This window comes from Salvelinus alpinus, chromosome 30 (genome assembly GCF_045679555.1).
Source record: "Salvelinus alpinus chromosome 30, SLU_Salpinus.1, whole genome shotgun sequence".
Classification (NCBI taxonomy): Eukaryota; Metazoa; Chordata; class Actinopteri; order Salmoniformes; family Salmonidae; genus Salvelinus; species Salvelinus alpinus.
In genome coordinates this window covers 30,790,332-30,816,344 of record NC_092115.1, presented here as the reverse complement: position 1 = coordinate 30,816,344, position 26,013 = coordinate 30,790,332, and the positions used below count along the sequence as shown (strand labels likewise).

The window sequence follows — 26,013 nt, the reverse complement described above, 5'->3', positions numbered from 1 at the left end:
CCACAAATACATTTTTAACAAGGCACACCTGTTAATTGAAATGCATTACAGGTGACTACCTCATGAAGCTGGTTGAGAGAATGCCAAGAGTGTGCAAAGCTGTTATTTCATAGTTTTGATGTGTTCGCTATTATTCTACAATGTAGAAAATAGTAAAAATAAAGAAAAACCCTGGATTGAGTAGGTGTGTCCAAACTTTTGACTGGTACTGTACTTCATATTGATTTTGTTGTGTTGATTTCAATTAAGTAATTTCCTCATAGATTACAGTATTTTATCTGACCACACAAGACAGTGTAGCTGAGAGTTACAGTTAATCATTACTGAAATAATAATGTGATAAGATCATAAAATAATGTGGTTGACTGACTGTATTGCAAAGGTGATATTAATCACTCTCTTTGTATATCTGTGGTAATAATAAAATACGTGTGTGTGTGTGTGTGATAGTAGGCCTATACCACTACATTTTTCTTCTCAACTCTCAATTGCATACTCTCTTCTCCTTTCCCTCCACTATGACAGTCCTATTGTCACAGAACAATAAAGGGCAGGCGTATGGCCTTCTAAACGTCTCCTACACACATTACAATGGGGACCTTTGTTGCTATCTAGTGCCAAAGCCTAGTAATGGTGAAAGCAGTAAGAGCAATAGTAATGGTGTATTTTTGTGGACACTCACTCCGTCATGGTTCGTTGGCCAAAGCCTATGGGGAAATTTATGTTTTTGGGGGGGATTTGATTGAAGCCCAAAATAAGGTCTGTGGCAAACAGAGGTTTAGGAAATCTTATACGTTTTGTTCTATGAGATAATTTTCATCAGTTAACGTCACTTTTTTGAATTTTGAACAATGTATGTAATCAAAACAAGCACATAAAGCACATAAAAGACTCATAATTCATAAAGGTCATGTTAACTGACTAATATTACCTCTTAGAGAAAAAAAACGTATGATCTCCTAAGCCTGTGTTAACCTCCGACCTTATTTTCAGCATTTATCCCCATTCATTTACCCAATAGGAACGGCCGAGCGAAACAGAGGTAACTAATTTCCGTGTTTTAGGACTACAAATTGGAGACCTCTATTATGTAGTGGTGGGCATTCTGGGTCTTTTCTGTGAGCCGGATCATTTGGCTCCATTCCCCTAAAATAGACCTTCATTTTGCTCCCAAACCGCTCTTCCTTCAGTAGACTATTCTTAAAGAAATGGCAATCTCTAATTTAAAGTATAAAAGGTTGCCGACCATGATGTCACATCGTGAGATAAATACATGTTTACCTGACCAAATTATTAGATGGCCTGTAAAAAAGAGATTTGTTTTTAAGGTAGCCTACTGAAATAATTTGTGCAGACCAGAATGACGCTCTCCTCACTATTTTTCCTGAGCTGAGGAATTTACAATCAATGTTTTTTATATAGACTAATTTATCTGCGGATAATCGATATCTGGAGCTCAAAAAGAAATAGTAACAATATGCAAATCGGAAGCCAAATGAAAGGCTCTTTCACAGATGCGATTCTGTTCCCGACGTTCACCAAAAACAGCTGTTAAAAAAAGTGACGTTCTTCGCAAACGACCCACCACTAATCTATTATTATGCACCCTGTAGGTGTATGCGACGGACAAGGGTGGAGGGTTGCTCAAAGTTCCGCCTATCTTATACTGCAAACAGAATCCGTGGTACTCCACCGCTGTGTAAATGATTTAAAAAGCATCAACTTTCGATATAGCGGATGACTTGACAGGAAAGAGGGAATAGGCTTGTGTTTACAAGAAGTCATAGCTCAATGAGTGTACTGTACTCTGTGATTACATCTGCAACCTTGTACATGTGACTATTTAACTCTAAACGCTATAGGCTACTCTAACGGACTGTATTTGGGCAGGTGTGTTACCTGTAAGTGCAACCGTGTAAGGGGCAAGGTTGTATTCCCTCCCTTTGTTTACTACTTCTTCCGGCACAGCTCACACAGATAGGTTGATCAAATTCTATGCAAATGAGATGTATCCAGCAGATGGGAAATACTGGTGATTAAAAACTTCCCTCGCCGCATGTTGTCGCGCTTGTCTGTTCTAATATAGGACATTTGCTAGCCTGCATTTAAACCTGCTTGCAGTCGGCCAAATAAACGCTCTTCCTTCAGTGATAATAGTGCGCGGAGTCCACCTAAACAGGATCACAGGGAGTGAGCAGCTTCCTGGTCATAAAGAAGTGTGTCTTGCTTCAATTTCAGTGATTGCCTACGCACCGCAGTCACCACCAGAGCGGGGTTATTGACGCAGTGTGGAGTCTCCCAGCAGCATTGCCAACTCGGCTGCACTACAGACGCATCCATGAGCAAAACCGCGATGGCCGTGGTACAGCTAGATACCGAAGACCATCAATCGGAGAACGGCTTTGTGTCCCTCGAAACAGAGTCGCCGGGATTGCTCACACGCATTGACAGTTGTGTCTTGCCTTTTCTTGGGGGATTTGGGAAGTACCAGAGACAGCTAATCGTGCTGACATGGATTCCGGCGTTATTTATTGGATTCAGCCAGTACTCTGATGAATTCCTTCTTGCCCAACCGAACAACACATGTGTTCCGCCTATGGCAAACACGACTAATTTGACTAGAAGTCCTTTATTTCATGGTGCAAATAATAGTTTTCCGCGAACAGCGGCGTACGTTTATACCAATGGCACCCACAATTATACGGCTAGGCATCTGCAACATTGTATGTGCAAAGAGTGGACGTTTGAGCTGCATACCGGACTCATTCAGAATGTGGTTACCAAGGTAAGTTTCGTGGCCTGACATTGAACAATTAGGACTGCATTTCCATAGTTTATATTATGTCATATACATTCCTCCCTCTTTTCAGATGAGGTACATTGGGCCAATTGATTTATAGTAGGCTATCAGCATATTGTGGCGGGTTACCCACAGCCATAAGTAAAGGCTGTTACCAGACAAGGGCTTTTGTCGTTTTCACATTGTTTTATTGTAGGACTATAGACCTATTCCATGTGTTGTGGTCTCATAATATAATATTGTTTTGATACAGACCAGCACCTGGCTTAACCGTCACACCTTCATACGAGTCAAAACATATGGCTGGTTCATGCATTGCAGCCTCCAATATCCTACTGTCGCAACAAGGCCAGGAAAGGATTTTTCCACAATGGGCTATCCCCGTATAATAAAATTAGCTGCTGCACTGAGTGCATTAATAACCTGTTCACGGGGCTAAGAATAATAATGGTCAATAACTAGCACTATGTGGGCAGTTGTGTGATCTTAATTTTAACATGCGAACAGTATTCTTAAACGAGATTGCATGACATTACTCTCGGAGCAGCTGACGAGGTGTGAGCTATAGTGGAGAGATCTCTGACCACGGCGGAATGTGCCTGTGGTCATAAAGACCCAGACCAAAGTGATACTCGAGCTTTGATTTAGAGCAAAGGGCATGTACTGTCACGCTCATTAGTGCTCCTCCGCGCGCGCCTCCCGAGAATAACGATTTTGCTATTGTCACCTGCCATATATCTAATTTAACACGCCAACACTAGTCTGGCTTTCTGAACTTATATCTGAAAAGTATACACTAAACTACTGTATCAAGGACTGTAGTCATCAGGTAATGGAATTTCTGCCCAGTTCCATTTTATTTTTAGTTGTTGATAGTTCAGATTAGGGCTGGGCGATATGGCCCAAATATAATATGGTATTAAAAAAAAAAGGACGGTAGGACGGTATTTTCAGTTTTTGAATAATGAAAGGTCTACATTTGCTTTGAGTAGTTAGTGATCCTAGGGTGGTAACACATAGACTCATTGAAATCACTTAGAATGTTTCTCCATTCTGATTGTTTTATACTGTTCAATTCAACTTCAACAAAAACAAATGTCAGCACTTATAATTTCTGCAGTTCCTGCACCCAATTGTCATACTTGAGTAAAGTAAAGATACGCTAATAAAAAATGACTCAAGTAAAAGTGAGTCACCCAGTAAAATACTACTTGAGTAAAAGTCTAAAAGTATTTTGTTTAAAATATACTTAAGTTTCAAAAGTAAATGTAATTTATGAAATGTACATAAGTATCAAAAGTGAAACTTGAAATAATTTCAAATTCCTTATATCAAGCAAACCAGATGGCATCATTTTTTTAAATATTTTTTTATATATACGGATATCCAGGGGCACACTCCAACACTCTGACATAATTTACAAACAAAGCATTTGTGTTTAGTGAGTCCTCCAGATCAGAGGCAGTAGATGACCAGGGATGTTCTCTTGACAAGTGTGTGAATTGAACTATTTTCCTGTGCTGCTAAGCATTCAAAATGTAACGAGTACTTTTAGGTGCCAGGGGAAATGTATGGAGTAAAAAGTACAACATTTTCGTCAGGAATGTAGTAAAGTATAAGTTGTCAAAAATAGTAAAGTACAGATACCAAAAAAACTTGAAAGTATTTTTACTTAAGTACTTTACACCACTGCTCAATTGAGGTAATTTCCCCACTGCCACGTAGGGCTGCACGATATGGGCAATTAATCTAGGAATTATTTTTAACCAAATGTTGCAAATGCGATTCGACTTGCGAATTAGAGAAAAACAGTTGGAATCGTGGAAATATATACATTTATTAGCTAGCTAGCTATTAGCATTAGTGGCTATTAGCATCTCAGAAGATTTAGGGCAACTTGCTAAGAAAAGACAAACTAGCTGTTTGCTTATGTAAGAAACACAAACTAATAGTGTCATTATAGAATGCTAGTGGATTTATATTAAGAAGCAAAGTGAAAAAAGCATCGTTATCAACATTGTTACATGTGCTTCATTGACCATGCAGACTGAACGCAAGTCTCTCGTGGTTGAGGAACATCAAATGTGCTCCTTGTAAGACAGGGGGCGTGGCTAGGTCTGTGTGGAAAGTGGTACGGAGAGAGATGACTCAAGTAGAGAAGTAAACTATAAAAATTGACATTACACATGGCGTATCACATTTAACAAACCAAACATTCAAATACCGGTATAGAAGGGAAAGTAAAACCCATACCGGTCCCTGCATCAATACCGGTATATCATAAAATATGGTATACCGCTTAGTTCATTTGCTGTTGTAGTTCAGTTCCTCTGCCTCTGGTGTTTATCGATCCAGACAGGCCTAGATCTAAGCCTCCAGCACCGAAACCCTCATCCATGACTCCGGAACTTCCTGTTTGGAGTATTGCAACACTCCTCACTGGTATCCCTACCAAACTCACCAAAAGACTTCAACTGAACTCTGCTGCCAGAATCCTCACCCGCATCAGGCCAACCGAACACATCACACCAATCCTAATCAATCTACTCTGGCTCCCTGTGCAATCCCGTATTAACTTTAAGACACTCCTCCCCTACAAAACTGTCCACAACCTGGCACCCACCTACCTCTCTGACCTCCTCCCAGTCTATGCCTCCCACTACCTCCACTCCTCCTCTGCTGGTCTCCTTGTCACCCCCCTCTCCAACATGGGTGCTCGGCCTTTCAGCTGAAAGGCACCCAGGTTCTGGAATGCACTCCCCCACACACATACAACATGCAGAGACAGTCATCTCATTCAACATCCTCCTAAGAACACACCTCTTCAAGGATGTTGATAACATTAAGCCTATAGCAGGGGTAGGCAACCCTGTTCATGGAGTGCTGTAGACTGCGTGAATTTGTTCCAACTAGTCACCACACCTGACCAACAGAGCTAAGGGTTGCCTACCCCTGGCCTATAGTTTAGGATTGATTCTGCCCCCCCCCCCTGCTGTGTCTTCTCTGTATACCTATGTGTACCCCCAGCCCACACCCTTACCCTAAACCCAGTCTGTAACCTATTCCCAACCCCCTAAACCTAAACCCTTACCCTCTAGTCTAAACTGTATCCTCTACCCAACCCCTCTTTTTATCTGTCCTGTTTTGTCTGGTCCATTAATTTTAAATTGCACTTGATTTGATGATCTTATGTATTAACTGCACTTGATTTTATGTAGCCCTACTTTTAATATAAGATGTCATTGAGTGCCCTGGAAGGTGCCCACCAAATAAAATGTATTTATTTCTTATTATTATTATATAATAGGCTTAGATATACCTTTTTAACCCAAATAGTGACAAAAAACATGATTTTGGACTTTCAAAATAGACCTCATAAGGCCTATGAGGCCAAAAGGGTGTCTTTCTGTGAGAAGATATTGAGAAATTATTTGGCATTCTTCTCATGGACCCCTAGCGGTATAAAAGTACATCCATAGCAGAGATGCCAGTCATGTGGCCATTTCTGTCGTTTTTGGAGGGCTGCACATCAGCAACAAAACTACGACTGTAGGCCAATGTTGGAGACCCTCTAATTGTTTGTTGGGCTTTGTAGTTACACTTTGTCCCAGTGATTCCTTTTTGATGTGTAGTAAGTTCTACATAGATAAACTAAACATTCTCTGGACTGAGTTAATGATTTTTATTTTTATCAAAAAGTTTGGTAACTGAACTTTAAGGTCACGTATTGCTACATTCTAATTGCTATGTCCTGTGTCCCTGTCATTTGTGTTTTATGTGAGTCAAAGGTGTGTGTGTGTGTACACCTGTCTATAGCAAACTTTAAAAAAAGTAGCCTAGTATATCCATCTCCGCGGGGGCAGGGAAGGAAGGGGCAGTAGAGTTTGATAGGTTTCTGTTGAAGGTAGACATTCGTAATCAAACACTGTACTTCAAATACACCCGTTTACCCACAGATGCATCATCCAGTCCAGTGTTTCTCAACTCAAGTCCATAAGTACACATTTTTGTTGTTGCCCCGGGGACAAACAGACCTAATTCAACTCATTACATGCTTAATGATTAGTTCACATGTTGAATCAGGTGTGCTTGTTGAGGCTTACAAAAAAAATGTACTGTTGGTACTTGAGGACTGGAGTTGGGAAACACTAGTCTGCTCTATATTGACCTAGACCTGACATTTTGCTTCTCAAAGGCATAAGAGGACCAGCTTGATAAAGAGGCTGGGTTTGAAGCCTCTCAGTACTATACAAAGTGGTTGTACCTATGGCTGTTGCAGTGACCGTATTACCGCCACACCGGTGGTCACGAGTCATGAAGGCAGTCAAATTCCACATGACCGTTTAGTCACTGTAATAAGACTTCTCCAAGCTCTGATGCTGCTGCTGGTAATTAGTAGCCTACCAAACTTGATAACTGCCTGGTACGCAGCACTCTGACATCAATGCAATTGGATTTGAAAATCTATTCAAACACTTCATGAGAGCCCATGAACTCATGTTGTGCAACATTTCTATAGGCTATGCAATTGCGGAAGGAAACCGAGTTGATGGCCGCTATTAAAAAGAGGATCCCATCAGCTTTCTATAGGCCTACTATATTTATTTATCAACTTTCCTAATATTAAGCACATTGCTTATATTTACAACAGGAGAATAGCTTACCTGGCTGGCATGAAAATGAACCATGGGGAAAGCGTCCTCCATTCGCTATTTAAGTGCATAGATGACATGTATTTTTTGCACGTTTCGATACAGGTGCATGATAATGGTTCATTCTACATCTAAACAAATGTCACACATATATTCTTTAGTATATGTAAAGACAAGATTAAATCACGAATAGTCTGATCGGTGCCAACATTAGCCTATCACTTGTGAGTTATATATTATCACTTGAATGATGTCCTGCATAAGAAACAATGTGTTTTTTTGTGTGAATTTTTTAAATCAGAGTCACACATCTCATGTTGCCTAGCCCATAGGTCTATATGTTTTAATACGGTTTGTATAACTAAAGTGGCCAAATTAATTCTTAAAATTAAGCATAATAATCTGCTTTACAAGGGGTGTAGAGTCTAACTGGCATATATAAGCAGTGCGTGAGTTTCAAGTTTGAGGAAGATCATTTTTCACCATAAATGCACCTTTATAATAAAAGCTGTACATTTATAATTGCATTTCCGATCACTTTTGATAATGGTGTTTTCAACTAATGGAACATTCGAACTTATAGCCTACTACCATGTGCGCAATGCTGTGCTTATAATGGGAAGAAATAGCCTAATAGTTGATCAACATTTTAAGTTAAACGTTCTGATCTATATTAATTTGGGATCTACCGCATCCCACAATATGTTTGGAATATTTATTTGTCACACAGAATAGAGTAGGTTGGCTTTTGTACTATGGGGGATACATTGACACAAGCTAGTGCTTTTTCTGTTCGTTAGGCCTACTCGTCTTGTTGGCTGACGAAAAGTAAATGTGGACAGTTCTTCCAATCTCTTCAATTATGTACCTCGGAATTGGATAAGGACGCCTGCAGTTGCGTCCCCAATGAGTCTGTCTTCACTTGTAGCCTGTGAGAAAGATTCCATCGCGTGACGGAGAGCCATGCGAGTGAGAGACACTTCGGAATTCGCAGCACACTCAGGGAGGGCACAATGCAGAACTCCGGATCGCAAAAGGCATGGAATTTTTTTTAGGGTGCATTACGGCCATAAAGGGGATGCCGCTGTGAAATTTGAGGCATTATCAAGTGCTTGTCAAATTGTGAATTAGAGACCATTGGAGTGTGTATAGCATGCGCAAAAAAAACAAAGCAGAGCTCCTGCCTTTCAAGCGACTTTTCAAATCCTCATTAGTTTCATCATGCATCCTTAGAATGTATTAAAAATCAAAACATATAGCCCAATGTTTGTAGAACAACAAGTTATATTAACTATAAATTAAGCATATATGAGTACCTATTTTTTTGTTAACCGCTCAACACAATAGCCGCATATGCGCACTCCCTCAAATCGTTTGGAGAAAATATTTATATTTATTCAGCTTTGTTCAATTCTTCTTCATACTATAAAATAATGCCACGGAATTCTAAGCAAATCTTGTCTGCTAAATGAACTAGTGTAGCCCACAGCCATATGGCATAGCCAGATCAGGACCTAGTATAAGGACAACTCAGAGTATGCTATTCTTTTCTTCTGAAATAGACAACATTTTCTTCAAATCATGCTTCTTTAGACCTGTCTGAAATAAATAATGGATTTATTGTGCCCAGTGTGATATGACTACGAGCAACCGCACGCTCTCCACATTCTCGGACATCTTAAAATCACATATAATGTCCCCTGTTTAAATGAGCATAAAAATGCAGCACCCTTGCATGCACAGCGTTTCATTCCACAACAAGCCAAGGGAGACTTTGAGACACCACATTTTACTGTGGTGTCTCAAGGGAGGCTGATGGGGAATGCCTGTATGCGAAGAGGACAGCAGGCTGTCTGCATAGCTTTTTGATACCACTTTGATTGGTAGAGTTGGTATTGAAACTTTTTAAAGCATCGCTAAGTCATTAATTACATGGCTATTGCTAAGTTCTTTTACCAAAGTAATTACAGCTTTACTACACAGGTATAACAGCAGCTAAAAGTAGTATTACCACAATATTAAAGTCCCAGTGCAGTCAAAAACATGATTTCCCTGTGTTTTTTGCAAAATATGGAGGAATATTGTGAAGATTATGATAATGCCCTTTTAGTGTAAGAGCTGTTTGAAAAGACCGCCTGAAATTTGGTGGGATGGAGTTTTGGCTTGCATGTGGACATCACCAGAAGGTAAATTATTTAATAGACAATTCAGAAAGCACATTCCAAACCTCTCTGACAATAAATAACAGCTAGTTTTCCGCTCGCCACTCAGAAATCTTGTTTGGGAAATTGCTCTTTGCTAAGAAGCCATTTTTGACGACAAACATTTTTTGAAAACAATCACAGTAAGGTACTTAATTGTGGCCTATAAATGATTTGATATTGAGATACAAATGTCTGCATTGGACCTTTTTTTTTTTTTTTTTACAATATCTAACAAAATGTTGCATCATTCCATATCCTCTCTTGGACTAAGTAGTATAGCTACTGATATTTGTGTTGATTTTCCTGTTGACACTGGCACCAGGGCATGGCAGTTCTTGACACGGCCGAGCAGTTGGTGACAAAAACTAGAAGTGTCCCTTTTCCCAAGCAAGCATTCCACAAACCAACAAGGTCGTCCCCAGAAGGAATTGATTCTCAGGCTAATGGACGAATCCAATCCCACTAAAGGACTTCATTATAAGCCCACTCCCTTTCCCTAGACTCCTGGTCCGACATGCGATAACCAGGAAGTGACACACACAATGACATAAAGTGATGACATCGCAGTCCTTGGTGTGTTTAGATTACATAGGCATAACGGCACATGATTGCGTCTGTTGAAATCCTGTGTCTCCCTATCCTTCAGGAGTGGAGCAGAGTGCCGACGCCATGGAAAGGTGGTGTCGTTTTCCTGTCACAATGTACCGGAACACACCGTTAACGTCTTATCTCAGACTGTTAACGCTTTCTAAGAGAAATCAAAGGAATTACTTTCGCTACGTCTCTTGGAGTAGGCCTTGGCATAGCATAGCAATACAGTAAGAGGATATCTCCTTGAATAGTAATAGTACAACATAGTAATAATGCAATGAGAGCTTTGGCTATATCGTCTTTAAATATTAATAGTAGAGCAACAGAATGGATTTCCACGGTAGCGTCTCCTTGAATAGTCATGGCATAGTAACTGTGCTCCTCAGTGCAACTCTCCCCTCATAGCTATGTTCAGAAAAGGATTTGATAACGCTAGGCTCAGAGGAGGAGCGGATAGGGGCTGATGGGGGATCCAGACTGGCTGGTGTGGATGTGGAGGCCCATCCTAATTGAGACCTTGGGCTCCTCGGGGACTCGGTTAATTGGACTGAGCTGAATAAAATAAAACGAGCCTGGATCATTACAGAGGGTCTCGCACTCTCCCTGCTTAATCTCACGCCGCTCATATACTCTACATTACATTCAGATGGCAGCAGCATCACACAGCCAGGAGTAGAGCCATAAAACTCTCATCACATTCTATCTAGACCAATGGTCGCCCACCGGTCAATCACGATAGACAGGTCTATCTTCAAGACATTCCTAGTTGATCACCAGACATCTTGAAAGCACCATGACCATCAGAAGCAGGTAACATCAGTCCAGTAAAATAAAAAAAGCTAGTTATTTCAATTCATCCTCTGCAGTTCCTTGCAAATGCTACACTAACTGATTTATTTTGTTATCAAAGCATGAGTTTTTAAATATAATATGGTCCAAGAATAACAACATTGGCAGGCCAGGCATATAGCCAATATGCTGTGATCATGAATTAAGCCTACTGCCCAAACCCCATTTCTACAGAACTGTTTTATTTAGTTTTTTTAAGTCATGTAAAAAATAAAATCTGAGGGTTAGATCTCAGCTTGCTTTTTGACTGTGATAATGATCTTGACTTAGAAAATGTTGGTGGCCACTGATCTAGACTATACTGACTAAAACCCCCAGTGTGTTCAAGGAATGTTGTGGTTGTCCATATTAATTGCAGAGTTAGTGGTTGGAGAAGGCAGAGAAGGGGGAACAGCCCTTCTTAAAATGTAGCTGTAGAAGTATCTAGGTAGGACTGTTGTATTGTGGTGCAAGAAAATGTTAATTTCTCTAGCATAAGTCATCGTTTTAGAGAATTTGGCGGTACGTCCAACCGGCCTCACATCCGCAGACCACGTGTATGGCGGCGTGTGGGCAAGTGATTTGCTGATGTAAACAGAGTGACCCATGGTGACGGTGGGGTTATGGTATGGATAGGCATTAGCTACAGACAACAAACGCAATTTAATTTGATCAGTGGCAATTTGAATGCACAGAAGATACTGTGATGAGATCCTGAGGCCCATTGAGCATGTTTGTGATGCTCTGTATGTCAGCCTGTTCCATTTCCCACCAATATCCAGCAGTTTAGCACAGCCAAAGAAGAGAAGTGAGACAACATTCCACAGGCCACAATCAACAGCCTGATCAACTCTATGCGATGGAGATGTTGTGCTACATGAGGCAATTGGTGATCACACCAGATACTGACTGGGTTTCTGTTCCACGCCCCTACTTTTTTTTTTAAAGGTATTTGTGACCAACAGAGGCATATCTGTATTCCAAGTCGTGAAATCCATTGATTACGGCCTAATTTATTTATTTAAGTTGACTTATTTCCTTATGAACTGTAACTCAGTAAAATCTTTGAAATTGTTTCGTTTTTATATTTTTGTTTAGTATAACAACATGCAGTAATTCCTCATTTAAATAAGAAATGTTAGAATATACAGCTCCCCAAGCTTGCACCCCTATTCTCTCATACACCTTACCTGTTAAGTATATATGTCCAAGCAGATATCTCTTTCGTTTTTTACGAAAGTCTGTATTCTTTACCTGTAGAAAAAGATTAACTGTATGTCATGACACCTCACTTTCATACAAGTACGGCGAGATAAGGTTTGCACCCAATTCCACTGTAGTGATAGAGTAGCAGGACTGGATAATGGCCCCCACAATGCCCTGTGAGTGAATACAGGAACACCTAGCCTTAGAGATTCTCTATCTTCCATATACTGGCCTGCCCTGTCTTATCCACAGACCCAGGATCAGGGTGGAACAGCAGGAGACCGACACATCTGTTTGGATAGACGCACGCACACACGTCAGGTGGGAGGAAAACAGGCCTGCCTGTGGCGCTGAAAGATAAAACTTTGTACAGGCGTTGTATGTGTGTGCTGGCGGGAGTTAGATTCTGATAAGAGGTGTTTTTGAGCAGAGAAGCAGTAAACATGCAACTAAATATGTGACCCGGCTCAACCTTTGGCCCTGGTCACAGTGGTTTTAGGATTCATTGATGTAATGCAAGGATCAGAGAGAAGTAGCTAATCACGCCCATTCTCTCACCCCTCTGCAGGATGACAAACAGTCAGATTTATTTTTTAAAACAACATTGAATTATATGGTTCATCAGCTATATTACTGGAACTGGATAGACTGGAGCACTTTGTGTGTAAGAGACAGAGAGAAGGAGCTATGAGAGTCAGGCAGTACAGTAATCGTTCACTGCATGCTGACACACTACAAGGACAAAAGCCTCTCGTTTCACCCACTATCCGCCCAATAATATTGTCTAGTCTCTCTCTCCACACAGTACAAGGTGACTCATACCCAATATGCTATTACCTTACAGTGTACACACACCCAAAGTGAAGAATGTCTTCTTTTCCTTGATGTGTTTGAGTATGTCTGTGTGTACACTTTCAGGATACGGTAAGAGTGTCGTCATGCTTCCTGCAGAAGTCAAAGACAACTCTTTAGTTTGATCTGATCAAGTCTCTCTCTCTCTCAGAAAGTGGTCTGATGGACACTGGTACCATTTTTCACTGTGTGCTCTGTCAAGGAAACACACACACAGCAGGCCTTCATAAGGAGATTGTGGTGTGGTGGAAGACTGTTGTCCTTCCGCTGTCACTGAGCGTGCCACTGTTCTCCAAGGCTAAAATCTCATTTCAGTAGCGGAATAATGGTACTTTTCTCCAGACTGTTCATTTATTTGTGCCCCCGAGAGAAAAGGTGCCCCATTTTTTTATTTCCATGAATGTTAACAGTAGAGACTTGACCTGAGTTGGTTTTTGAATGGATGTCACCATTGTCTGCTCAGCATGTAAATTGTATGTCCCAGACAGTCCCGTTGAACATTTCTGTAATTTGTTTAACTTTTGTGTAACTTGAGAATTGATTCTGGTATGATATTTATCTGGGATATATCATCAAAACCTTCACATAATAGCTCTAGAATATGGCATTTCTAACCTAGGGGATTTCTCAATGAGTTGAATATTAATTATCAAAATGATCTCACTGATGATACGGTTGTGGGTTTATATTTTTGGATGTTCTTTCTATGACAGATGTGCCGGTAATGGAATGTCTTTGACGTGTCTCTCTCTCTCTCTCTGTCACTCACACCTCCACCTACTCTCCTACTCTCCCTGATCCCAGAGATGAAAGAATCCTTCTAAACTTATACTGTTAATTAGGAAAGAAAACTGATAACCAAGGTGAGTTTGTTGCTAGGTGGTAACTATGCATCAGTATCTTTACTCCACTCCCTCTCTTCACAGTCCCTGTCAGGCATATAATTTCTCGCTCTTTCCCTTAATATAGTTCCTTATTCTCTTTCTCATTCTTTCTCTTTCCAATCCTCATTCACTGTCAAGCATTTGATTACCTCTCCCACCTCCCTCGTTCTCCTCCCTCCCTCCCTCTCTTTAGTTAGACATGTACTGTACATGTAGCTGTAGTTGGTGCATAGCGTCCTTGTCAGTGCCAGTCCGAATCACTGATGCAGAGTGACCATTGGGGTTAAACGCATCAGAATCACTGATGCAGGGTGACCGTTGGGGTTAAACGACAGACACAGCAGTGTGGTTTATACAGGGAGGCTCCTGTCCCCCTCTGTCTCCTCCCTGAACTGGGGCTGTCACTCGGGGCCAGTGTTCAGGCCCTGATGCCCTCCCCTGCTGCCACACACAGACCCAGAGCACAAATAGGCCTTTTGTCCTTCCACTTGCCTGTCAAACTAATGGATTAATAAGGCATTGCCTTCTGTCTAACACAGAGCCTTCAATTCAGCTCTCTGCAATGACCATTACAATAGTGTGTGAGTGAATGAGTGCACGAAAGGAAGCATGGTTAGGCTTTTTATCATGGTTAACATTTAAGATTAGCATTAAGACATGCTGTTCCTCTAACTAAGATGTGGTCAGGCTTCTTGCCCAGTCATCTATTTCTTTTCTGATTTAATGGTTAAGGTTACTTTCAACCTTGCAGTCATCAACTGCTTTGAACCGCATTAATCGGTCATGCTTAGTCGGTCACCTCGACCGCGTGGTCTGGTTGGTCCCCATTCTGCACAGTCATGAGTTCTCCATATCCCATGGTCTTCTTCAGTCCCAGCTCTGAAGCGCAAACACACACACCACACTTTCAACACGCTAGTTTGACACAGACCAAGACAGAGCAGACTTCCTTGGCTTTTTTTATGTGGTATTGCGCAACATTATGTAACTTGTTTGCCTCCTGTCTTGGTCTTGATCCATAGTGACATCGATACTGAAGGTATGAATGACATGGCATGCATGTGTGTCTCATGATCACTGCATGGTGGCAATGAGTAATCCTCCAGAAGTTTCCACTCTGAACACAACAGGTCACTATGCCAGAGGTTATAAGAGGTTAGCCTAAAGACATTGAGTTTCAAAGGAGAAGTGCAAACCCAGTCCCCATTTCATATCCATTGTTATATTCCATCCTCATAATATTTGTATGCACAGAGGGGGCTCCAGACCAGAGTACCAGGAACCTAGTAACCGTCCCCAATAGCCTGCTTCTCAGTTCATTCACTGCTGCATTGGACTCAAATTGTCGGGTGATAGTGGAATGGATAAGTCAAACCGATTTGGGGTGAAATTATCATCAGTTTTCTCAAGTGGGTTTATTCATCTACTTTATGTACTGTACACATACAGTACTTGTACAGGAGCTATGACTTAGTATACGATTTAATTTATTAGACATGATGTACAACTATCTACTTCATCAATGTTGTGTGAGATTTGTTCAAAGTTGATTTGTTCTGTTCATATACGTATGTATGCACCTACTATATCTATAAATACAATGCTAATGTAAATCATCTAGAGTGGAACAGTATGCTTTGCATTCTGGGAATCCCACTGTTGCTGGGGTAGTGGACTACAGTACACAGCCGGAGGGAGAGCACACAGACAGAGGGTATATGTAATTATAGCCTACACACAGAGGGAGATCTAGGCGCTGGAAGAGGAAATGCTGCATAATAGGCTATAGTACATTTACATGGCTGAACAATTTTAATGGAGGCTTTAAAGCAACGTTCTGTGTTTTGCTGAGTCTCTCTGGTTAAGGCAGTGTTAGCAAAGTGAGAGTTTGGTTAGGGGAAACTGGATTGCGATCAGGGTTTTTGTTTCCCGTTTCAAATCCCTATAGCAAGGTAGCTAATGTGTTTGGTCCCCATACTGTCTGACAAATAATGTATGTGCTTCATTTAGTTATTGGATTTATTGAGTAACACACTCTGTGCAGAAAATCCTCCTTCTAGTAATAGTCAGGGTTGTTTATTATTTTGAGGTGCAATGCCTGCTAGATGGGCTGCCCACTGCTCTTACACCATAACTGAAGAGTGCATACTTGACTGCAAACTCTGGACACTTCTCCTAACATGGTGGGGTGCTAGTGTGTCAATGCGGGGGAAAAAAGTATAATTATACTTTCACTTTTACTTCCAACACTTCCACTTCCACCATTATCAACACTAGTACTAACAATTCAATGCTGTGTGTGTGTGTGGCAATAAATGAGTGACTTGTGTATGTGTCCTGCTGCATCATTGTCCCTGTGATCGGGGACCCGGGGCGATTGTCTCTAGTTTAAATCTGCACCTTTCTGAGTTCACCGACCAACAGGTGGCACTCTTTTTTTTTCATGGTCATTCGAGACGGATTAGAGACGATTATCCCTGCCTGCCTTGCTGAGGCTCAAAGGCAACACCACCACTTCAGGTGACTGCCACTCCAGGAGCTGAACCAAGTGACACCTCTGCTTCTCATCAGTGCTGATTACTCGCACCTCATCACCCCAGTCCAGCTTGTTCGATCATGTATTGCAGACAGTCCTGTAGCTGTTAAGACAAAGCTAGGCTGGTTAGTATAGGGACTCACGGGTCTGCCTTCGCGTGTATGCTCACCGGCATCCTGATTTGAGACAGATTAACCTGGAGAAAATTACCAGCAGGGGCTAGTCACCGTCCTCTCAGCTCCCCAGCCAACTCTTGGTCTTGGATCAGGGCGGTCCTGACCAGAGTTATGCAAGCACACACCGGCGAGAAGAGGATGGCGGGAATGACGGCGGCCTGCTCAGGAGGCTCACCTACCTGGAGAGATCTTTTGACGTGCTCATTGAAGCTTTCGACCGGCCCAATCCTTAGTCACAGGCCTCAGGCAACCAAGGTCTCCTGGAGACGCTGAAGGAGTTGGAGAAGCTTACTCTTACCACCCGGATGCAGCCGCTGTGGCTTCCACGTACCCACCTCAGCAGCTAGTACAGCCCCTGAGCCAGCAGCTGCCAAAGCAGAGATGGTCAGCACAACCCCTGAGCCAGTAGCTGTATCTAGGTGCTACCGCCTACACGTACCCACCATCTTTGCTCTCTTCAAGATGGCCCTCAAAAACCTGTTGCTCCCAGATGAGGACGCATTGGTCAAGTTCCACCACTTTCTCGACCACCTCAAGGTGCCTGTTCCCCGTCTCATGGCCATCTCACTCCATGACCCAGTGCCATACACCGCTGCCGTGGCAGACCTTGATCAGCAATGGGGCCATCCACATTACCTTGCCCTGGAGATCTGTCATCATGAAGTTGCAAGACATCCGGCCAGGGGACACAAGGCTTCTGTCAGTTCTCTTTTCTCATCCAGACCTTAGTGAGCATGCATTGTTCACTCGGGCCCAGGGGTAATCGAGTCCTGTGGCTCCAAAGTTGAGTGTCTTCTGGGGAAGCTCTGAATACCGGGCCCACTTCATGCATGCATGCATGCATACATACATACATACACACATACATACAGTGGGGAGAACAAGTATTTGATACACTGCCGATTTTGCAGGTTTTCCTACTTACAAAGCATGTAGAGGTCTGTAATTTTTATCATAGGTACACTTCAAATGTGAAAGACGGAATCTAAAACAAAAATCCAGAAAATCACATTGTATGATTTTTAAGTAATTAATTTGCATTGTATTGCATGACATAAGTATTTGATCACCTACCAACCAGTAAGAATTCCGGCTCTCACAGACCTGTTAGTTTTTCTTTAAGAAGCCCTCCTGTTCTCCACTCATTACCTGTATTAACTGCACCTGTTTGAACTCGTTACCTGTATGAAAGACACCTGTCCACACACTCAATCAAACAGACTCCAACCTCTCCACAATGGTCAAGACCAGAGAGCTGTGTAAGGACATCAGGGATAAAATTGTAGACCTGCACAAGGCTGGGATGGGCTACAGGACAATAGGCAAGCAGCTTGGTGAGAAGGCAACAACTGTTGGCGCAATTATTAGAAAATGGAAGTTCAAGATGACGGTCAATCACCCTCGGTCTGGGGCTCCATGCAAGATTTCACCTCGTGGGGCATCAATGATCATGAGGAAGGTGAGGGATCAGCCCAGAACTACATGGCAGGACCTGGTCAATGACCTGAAGAGAGCTGGGACCACAGTCTCAAAGAAAACCATTAGTAACACACTACGCAGTCATGGATTAAAATCCTGCAGCGCACGCAAGGTCCCCCTGCTCAAGCCAGCGCATGTCCAGGCCTGTCTGAAGTTTGCCAATGACCATCTGGATGATCCAGAGGAGGAATGGGAGAAGGTCATGTGGTCTGATGAGACAAAAATAGAGCTTTTTGGTCTAAACTCCACTCGCTGTGTTTGGAGGAAGAAGAAGGATGAGTACAACCCCAAGAACACCATCCCAACCGTGAAGCATGGATGTGGAAACATCATTCTTTGGGGATGCTTTTCTACAAAGGGGACAGGACGACTGCACTGTATTGAGGGGAGGATGGATGGGGCCATGTATCGCGAGATCTTGGCCAACAACCTCCTTCCCTCAGTAAGAGCATTGAAGATGGGTCGTGGCTGGGTCTTCCAGCATGACAACGACCCGAAACACACAGCCAGGGCAACTAAGGAGTGGCCTCCGTAAGAAGCATCTCAAGGTCCTGGAGTGGCCTAGCCAGTCTCCAGACCTGAACCCAATAGAAAATCTTTGGAGGGAGCTGAAAGTCCGTATTGCCCAGCGACAGCCCCGAAACCTGAAGGATCCGGAGAAGGTCTGTATGGAGGAGTGGGCCAAAAACCCTGCTGCAGTGTGTGCAAACCTGGTCAAGAACTACCGGAAACGTATGATCTATGTAATTGCAAACAAAGGGTTCTGTACAAAATATTATGTTCTGCTTTTCTGATGTATCAAATACTTATGTCATGCAATAAAATGCAAATTAATTACTTAAAAATCATACAATGTGATTTTCTGGATTTTTGTTTTAGATTCCGTCTCTCACAGTTGAAGTGTACCTATGATAAAAATGACAGACCTCTACATGCTTTGTAAGTAAGAAAACCTGCAAAATCTGCTGTGTGTCAAATACTTGTTCTCCCCACTGTACATACACACATGCTCCCCATACCCTTTTGTACCTAACACAATGGCTGAAGATGGAAGCAGAGTGCCAGAGCCACGACAGAGCATCCAGTGCCCTTACACAATGGGACAAGCCTGCAGCCTTTGAGCAGAAACGCTCCGGTGCCGCTATACTATGGGGCAACAAAGACACCTGCACAGGAACTACCACTTACACAGCCCACAGCAGAGGCCAACGCATATTGCCCCTGTGCAAAATCAGGGACCACTACCTCATCAGGTGTTAGATTCAACTCAATGACTGTCGAGCAGAGCCTCAAGTGGCTGAAGGACAAGAGCCACTGTCGGCGGTGCAGCCAAGCTCACCGTGAGGCTTGGTGTGACTTCAGGAGACTGATATCTGTGGTGGATAGCACCTCGTTGTACCCCATTAAGTGCACACGTAGAAGTGTAGGTCCAAATATCCCGACACCTCTTCATATCCAGCGGTTGTTCAGATGAGTCAGGTGAGCTCCTCAGGCCGGACACTGCTCAAAGTGTTCAAGGTTCTCCTGCAAAACAAGGACGGGAACCTTGGAGAACAATGAAGTGTTGGGAGACGGGGTTGGAATGCACAATGCCGTTCCCTGAAGCCTCAAGCTTGGTCATGACGGGGAAGAAGAGTCCCTCACCGTCTGGACAGTGCAACAAGATGAGAGCTCCCTACAAGGCTCATCTCTCAGCTTCAGGTGCCGTCCCTTGGAGGGACCCAGGAGGGCCTTCTCCAGGCCCTTCTCCATCAGACACGAATTCAATGCAAAGGAGCTAAGCCTGGCAAACCTGTCCCGTCATGCCCTGCTAAGGCTCAAAGGCAACACCACCACCACCAGACGAGATTCCCCACAGCAAATGCAGCAAATGCCCCCTGCTGTGCTCACAGTGCACCTATCCAGGCAATGGACACCAGCCTGCAATCACCCTGATCACACAGGGCGGCGCAGCGCTTCTAGAGACAATCAAATTGTATTTGTCACATGCCCCGAATACAACCGGTGTAGACCTAACCATGAAATGCTTACTTATAATCCCTTAGCCAACAATGCAGTTTTAAGAAAATATTTAACAAATAAACTAAAGTAACACAAAATAACAATAACCAGGCTTTATACAGGGGGTACTGAGTCAGTGTGCGGGGGTACATGTTAGTTGAGGTAATTTGTACATGTAGGTAGGAGTGAAGTGACTATGCATAGATAATTAACAGCCAGAAGCAGCAGTGTAAAAAGAAACGGGGTGGGGGGTCGGGGTCAATGCAAATAGTCTGGGTGGCCATTTGATTAATTGTTAAGCAGTCTTATGGCTTGAGGGATAGAAGCTATTAAGGAGCCTTTTGGACCTAGACTTTGCGCTCCGGTACCGCTTTGTTGTGCGGTAGCAGAGAGAATAGTCTATAGCTGTGTTTGAATACACATACTAACATACTGTATACTACATACTTAATGAGTATATACTATTAGTTAATTTTAGTATACTGTAAACGAACAGTGTGCTTTCAGTTGAGCGTACTAGCTCTTCGCCTGTCTAACATAAGTTAATGCTGTTGCATTGCAAACTCTTGCTAGCTAGTTTATTTCTCCCCAATTTCGTGATATCCAATTGGTAGTTAGTCTTGTCTCATCGCTGCAACTCCCGTACGGACTTGGGAGAGGTGAAAGTCGAGAGCCGCGTGTCCGCCGAAACACAACCCAACCCAACCGCACTGCTTCTTGACACAATGCCCACTTAACCCGGAAAGCCAGCTGCACCAATGTGTCGGAGGAAACACCGTGTCCGCATGCACTGTGCCCGGCCCGCCACAGGAGTCGCTAGTGCGCGGTGGGACAAGGACATCCCTGCCGGCCAAACCCTCCCCTAACTCGGACGACGCTGGGCCAATTGTGTGCCGCCCCATGGGTCTCCCGGTCGCGGCCGACTGCGACAGAGCCTGTATTCGAACCCAGAATTTTTATTGGCACAGCTAGCACTGTGATGCAGTGCCTTAGACCTCCACTCGGGAGGCCCCTTGCTAGCTAGTTAGCTTGACATATTATTAGTTAGACATTTTACGACTTCGGGTGTGATCTTAAATTCAATCTGGAATGCCAGAGTGCGCTCGTAAATTCAGAGCGTTGTCAGATTGTCCGTTTTTAAATTCAGTGTTTCGCTCTTGGAGTGCACACTGACTGCTCGGGCCGAGGAGTAGGGCTGATTTAAGCGTTCTGCCCATACAACGGCAGTCAAGCACCCAAGGTAGCTTGCTAGCTACTTCCAGACACAAATGAGACCACTGACCATTTTACTCGCCTTAGCAGAGCTACTTCCGGCGCCGACAGAGATGGCCGACCTCGCTTCGCATTCTTAAGAAACTATGCAGTATTTTTTATTTTATTTATTACATTGGTACCCCAGGTAATCTTAGGTCTTATTACATAGTCGGGAGGAACTACTGGATATAAGAGCAACGTCAACTCACCACATTACGACCAGGAATACGACTTTCCCGAAGCGGATCCTGTGTTTTGCCCACCACCCGGGACAATGGATCGGATCCCAGCCGGCGAACCAATGCAACGACGCCGTAAAAGGGGCAGACGAAGCGGTCTTCTGGTCAGGCTCCGGAGACGGGCACATCGCGCACCGCTCCCGAGCATACTACTCGCAAATGTCCAGTCTCTTGACAGCAAGGTTGATGAAATCCGTGCAAGGGTAGCATTCCAGAGAGACATCAGAGACTGTAACGTTCTTTGCTTCACGGAAACATGGCTCACTCGAGACACGCTATCGGAGTCGGTACAGCCAGCTGGTTTCTTCACACATCGTGCCGACAGAAACAAACATCTTTCTGGTAAGAAGAGGGGCAGGTATCATTAATCATTAATCATAAGGTATGCCTTATGATTAATGAGACGTGGTGTGACCATAACAACATACAGGAACTCAAGTCCTTCTGTTCACCTGACTTAGAATTCCTCACAATCAAATGTTTTCCCGTATTATCTACCAAGAGAATTCCCTTCGATTATAATCACAGCCGAATATATTCCCCCCCAAGCAGACACATCGATGGCCCTGAACTAACTTTATTTGACTCTATGTAAACTGGAAACCACATATCCTGAGGCTGCATTCATTGTAGCTGGGGATTTTAACAAGGCTAATCTGAAAACAAGACTCCCTAAATTCTATCGGCATATCGATTGCGCTACCAGGGCTGGTAAAACCCTGGATCATTGTTATTCTAACTTCCGCGACGCATATAAGGCCCTCCCCCGCCCTCCTTTCGGAAAAGCTGACCACGACTCCCATTTTGTTGCTTCCAGCCTATAGACAGAAACTAAAACAGGAAGCTCCCGCTCTCAGGTCTGTTCAACGCTGGTCCGACCATTCTGATTCCACGCTTCAAGATTGCTTTGATCACGTGGATTGGGATATGTTCCGCATTGCGTCAAACAACAACATTGACGAATACGCTGATTCGGTGAGCGAGTGCATTGGCGATGTCGTACCCACATCAACTATTAAAACATTCCCCAACCAGAAACCGTGTATTGATGGCAGCATTCGGGCGAAACTGAAAGCGGGAACCACTGCTTTTAACCAGGGCAAGGTGACTGGAAACATGACTGAATACAAACAGTGTAGGCAATCCCAGACAGACGAAACAACTTCTTTGCTCGCTTTGAGGACAATACAGTGCCACTGACACGGCCCGTTACCAAAACCTGCGCACTCTCCTTCACTGCAGCCGACGTGAGTAAAACATTTAAACGTGTTAACCCTCGCAATGCTGCAGGCCCAGACGGCATCCCCAGCCGCGTCCTCAGAGCATGCGCAGACCAGCTGGCTGGTGTGTTTACGGACATATTCAATCAATCCTTATCCCAGTCTGCTGTTCCCACATGCTTCAAGAGGGCCACCTTTGTTCCTGTTCCCAAGAAAGCTAAGGTAACTGAGCTAAACGACTACCGCCCCGTAGCACTCACTTCCGTCATCATGAAGTGCTTTGAGAGACTAGTTAAGGACCATATCACCTCCACCCTACCTGACACCCTAGACCCACTCCAATTTGCTTACCGACCCAATAGGTACACAGACGACGCAACCACACTGCACACTGCCCTAACCTATCTGGACAAGTGGAATACCTATGTAAGAATGCTGTTCCTCGACTACAGCTCAGCATTTAACACCATAGTACCCTCCAAACTCGTCATCAAGCTCGAGACCCTGGGTCTCGACCCCGCCCTGTGCAACTGGGTACTGGACTTCCTGACGGGCCGCCCCTAGGTGGTGAGGGTAGGTAACAACATCTCCACCCCGCTGATCCTCAACACTAGGGCCCCACAAGGGTGTGTTCTGAGCCCTATCCTGTACTCCCTGTTCACCCACAACTGCGTGGCCATGCACGCCTCCAACTCAATCATCAAGTTTGTAGACGACACTACAGTGGTAGGCTTGATTACCAACAACGACGAGACGGCCTACAGGGAGGAGGTGAGGGCCCTCGAGTGTGGTGTCAGGAAAATAACCTCACACTCAACGTCAACAAAGGAGATGATCGTGGACTTCAGGAAACAGCAGAGGGAGCAGCCCCCTATCCACATCGACGGGACAGTAGTGGAGAGGGTGGAAAGTTTTAAGTTCCTCGGCGTACACATCACGGACAAACTGAATTGGTCCACCCACACAGACAGTGTGGTAAAGAAGGCGCAGTAGTGCCTCTTCAACCTCAGGAGGCTGAAGAAATTGGGCTTGTCACCAAAAGCTCTCACTAACTTTTACAGATGCACAATCAAGAGCATCCTGTCGGGCTGTATCATCGCCTGGTACGGCAACTGCTCCGCCCACAACCGTAAGGCTCTCCAGAGGGTAGTGAGGTCTGCACAATGCCACACCGGGGGTAAACTACCTGCCATCCAGGACACCTACACCACCCGATGTCACAGGAAGGCCATAAAGATCATCAAGGACAACAACAACCCGAGCCACTGCCTGTTCACCCCGCAATCATCCAGAAGGCGAGGTCAGTACAGGTGCATCAAAGCAGGGACCGAGAGGCAGAAGCTGTTTTTCAATCTCAAGGCCATCAGACTGTTAAACAGCCACCACTAACATTGAGTGGCTGCTGCCATACATGTAAAAAATGTATCACTAGCCACTTTAAACAATGCCACTTAATATAATGTTTACATACCCTACATTACTCATCTCATATGTATATACTGTACTCTATACCATCTACTGCATCTTGCCTATGCCGTTCTGTACCATCACTCATTCATATATCTTTATGTACATATTCTTCATCCCTTTACACTTGTGGTGTATAAGGTAGCTGTTGTGAAATTGTTAGGTTAGATTACTCGTTGGTTATTACTGCATTGTCGGAACTAGAAGCACAAGCATTTCGCTACATTCGCATTAACATCTGCTAACCATGTGTGTGTGACAAATAAAATTTGATTTGGTTAGGCAGTTTTCATGTTTTCCAGAGTGTTGGTGACTAACTGTGCTGCTGGCAACAATTGAATTAGGTTTTTTTGCCAACGTTTACTGACACTGGCCATATTCAACAGGTGTTGAGCGCTTTTAAATTCTTTATTCTGCGCTGTGGTACACTCAAACGAGAGTGCTCCGAAATCGGAGTAAATAGCCAGAGCGAATTTATGAAAGCACCCGAATGTCCATTGAGAAGGCACAATGACTATATCAATAAAATTTGGGTAGGTAGTGAGCCTATAGTTAATATACTGGCAAGTTTGATGTTTAAGTAGCCAACTAACATTAGGTAGCTAGCTACAACATACCAGTACATACTGCTATACTGATACGCTATGTGGTTCGTAAGGACATTGTAGCTAACAAATTGTTAGTCCATTTAACATGTAAGGTAACTTATTTGAAAAGTCATTACTTTATTACATTGCTCAACATTTTCATAACATTTGTCATAATTAGTTAAAGCAATGAATTTGTAACCGCTCTCATTGTACTTCGACTGCATATTTTCCGCCATTTTCTTCAAATCTGGAAACGATGTGAAGCCATGTCTTTTCATGAAGAATTGAATTATGGTTCTAAACGACAGAATTAGTGTCCTTTGCGTGTATGCTTCTTATTTTGGCGAATTTAGTACGACATCCGGAAACTTTTGTCATACTAACTATATCCATACTATGACCAATAAACATACTATATACTATATATATCACAAATAGTGCTGTTAGTATGAGTATTTGAACAAAGCTTATGACTTGGGTGACTGGAGTCTTTGACAATTTTTTGGGAGGCCTTCCTCTGACACCATCTAGTATAGAGGTCCTGGATGGCAGGAAGCTTGGCCACAGTGATGTACTGGGCCGTACTCACTACCCTCTGTAGCGCCTTACGGTAGGTTGCCATACCAGGCGGTGATGCAACCGATCAGGATGCTCTCGATGGTGCAGCTGTAGAACTGTTTGAGGATCTGGGGATCCATGCCAAACATTTTCAGTCACCTGAGGGGGAATAGGCATTGTCATGCCCTCTTCACGACTGTCTTGGTGTGTTTGGACCATTTGAAGTTTGTTGGTAATGTGGACACCAAGGAACTTGAAGCTCTCAAACCCGCTGCACTACAGCCCTGTCTGTGAATGGGGGTGTGTTCGGCCCTCCATTTCCTGTAGTCCACAATCATCTTCTTTGTCTTCTCAAGTGACAATGGTGGATTTACTGTGTCAGAATTAAAAACTTGGGGTGGCTGTAGAAAATCCTCCTAGTCGTCCCATTTGCCTTCTGGTAGGCCGTCATTGTAAATAATAATTTGTTCTTAACT

The 26,013-nt window shown here is 43.5% G+C and overlaps 1 protein-coding gene across 1 annotated transcript in view; it reads left to right on the top strand.

The window, feature by feature from the left end:
• Positions 1 to 2,029: 2,029 nt before the first annotated feature.
• Positions 2,030 to 26,013, top strand: part of LOC139559603 (solute carrier family 22 member 23-like) — a 62,160-nt gene continuing 38,176 nt past the window's right edge. Inside the window, exon 1 of the mRNA XM_071375745.1 lies at positions 2,030 to 2,785. Coding sequence (XP_071231846.1) covers positions 2,339 to 2,785 — 447 coding nt within the window. The 5' untranslated portion in view covers positions 2,030 to 2,338. The remainder of the gene's footprint in view (positions 2,786 to 26,013) is intronic.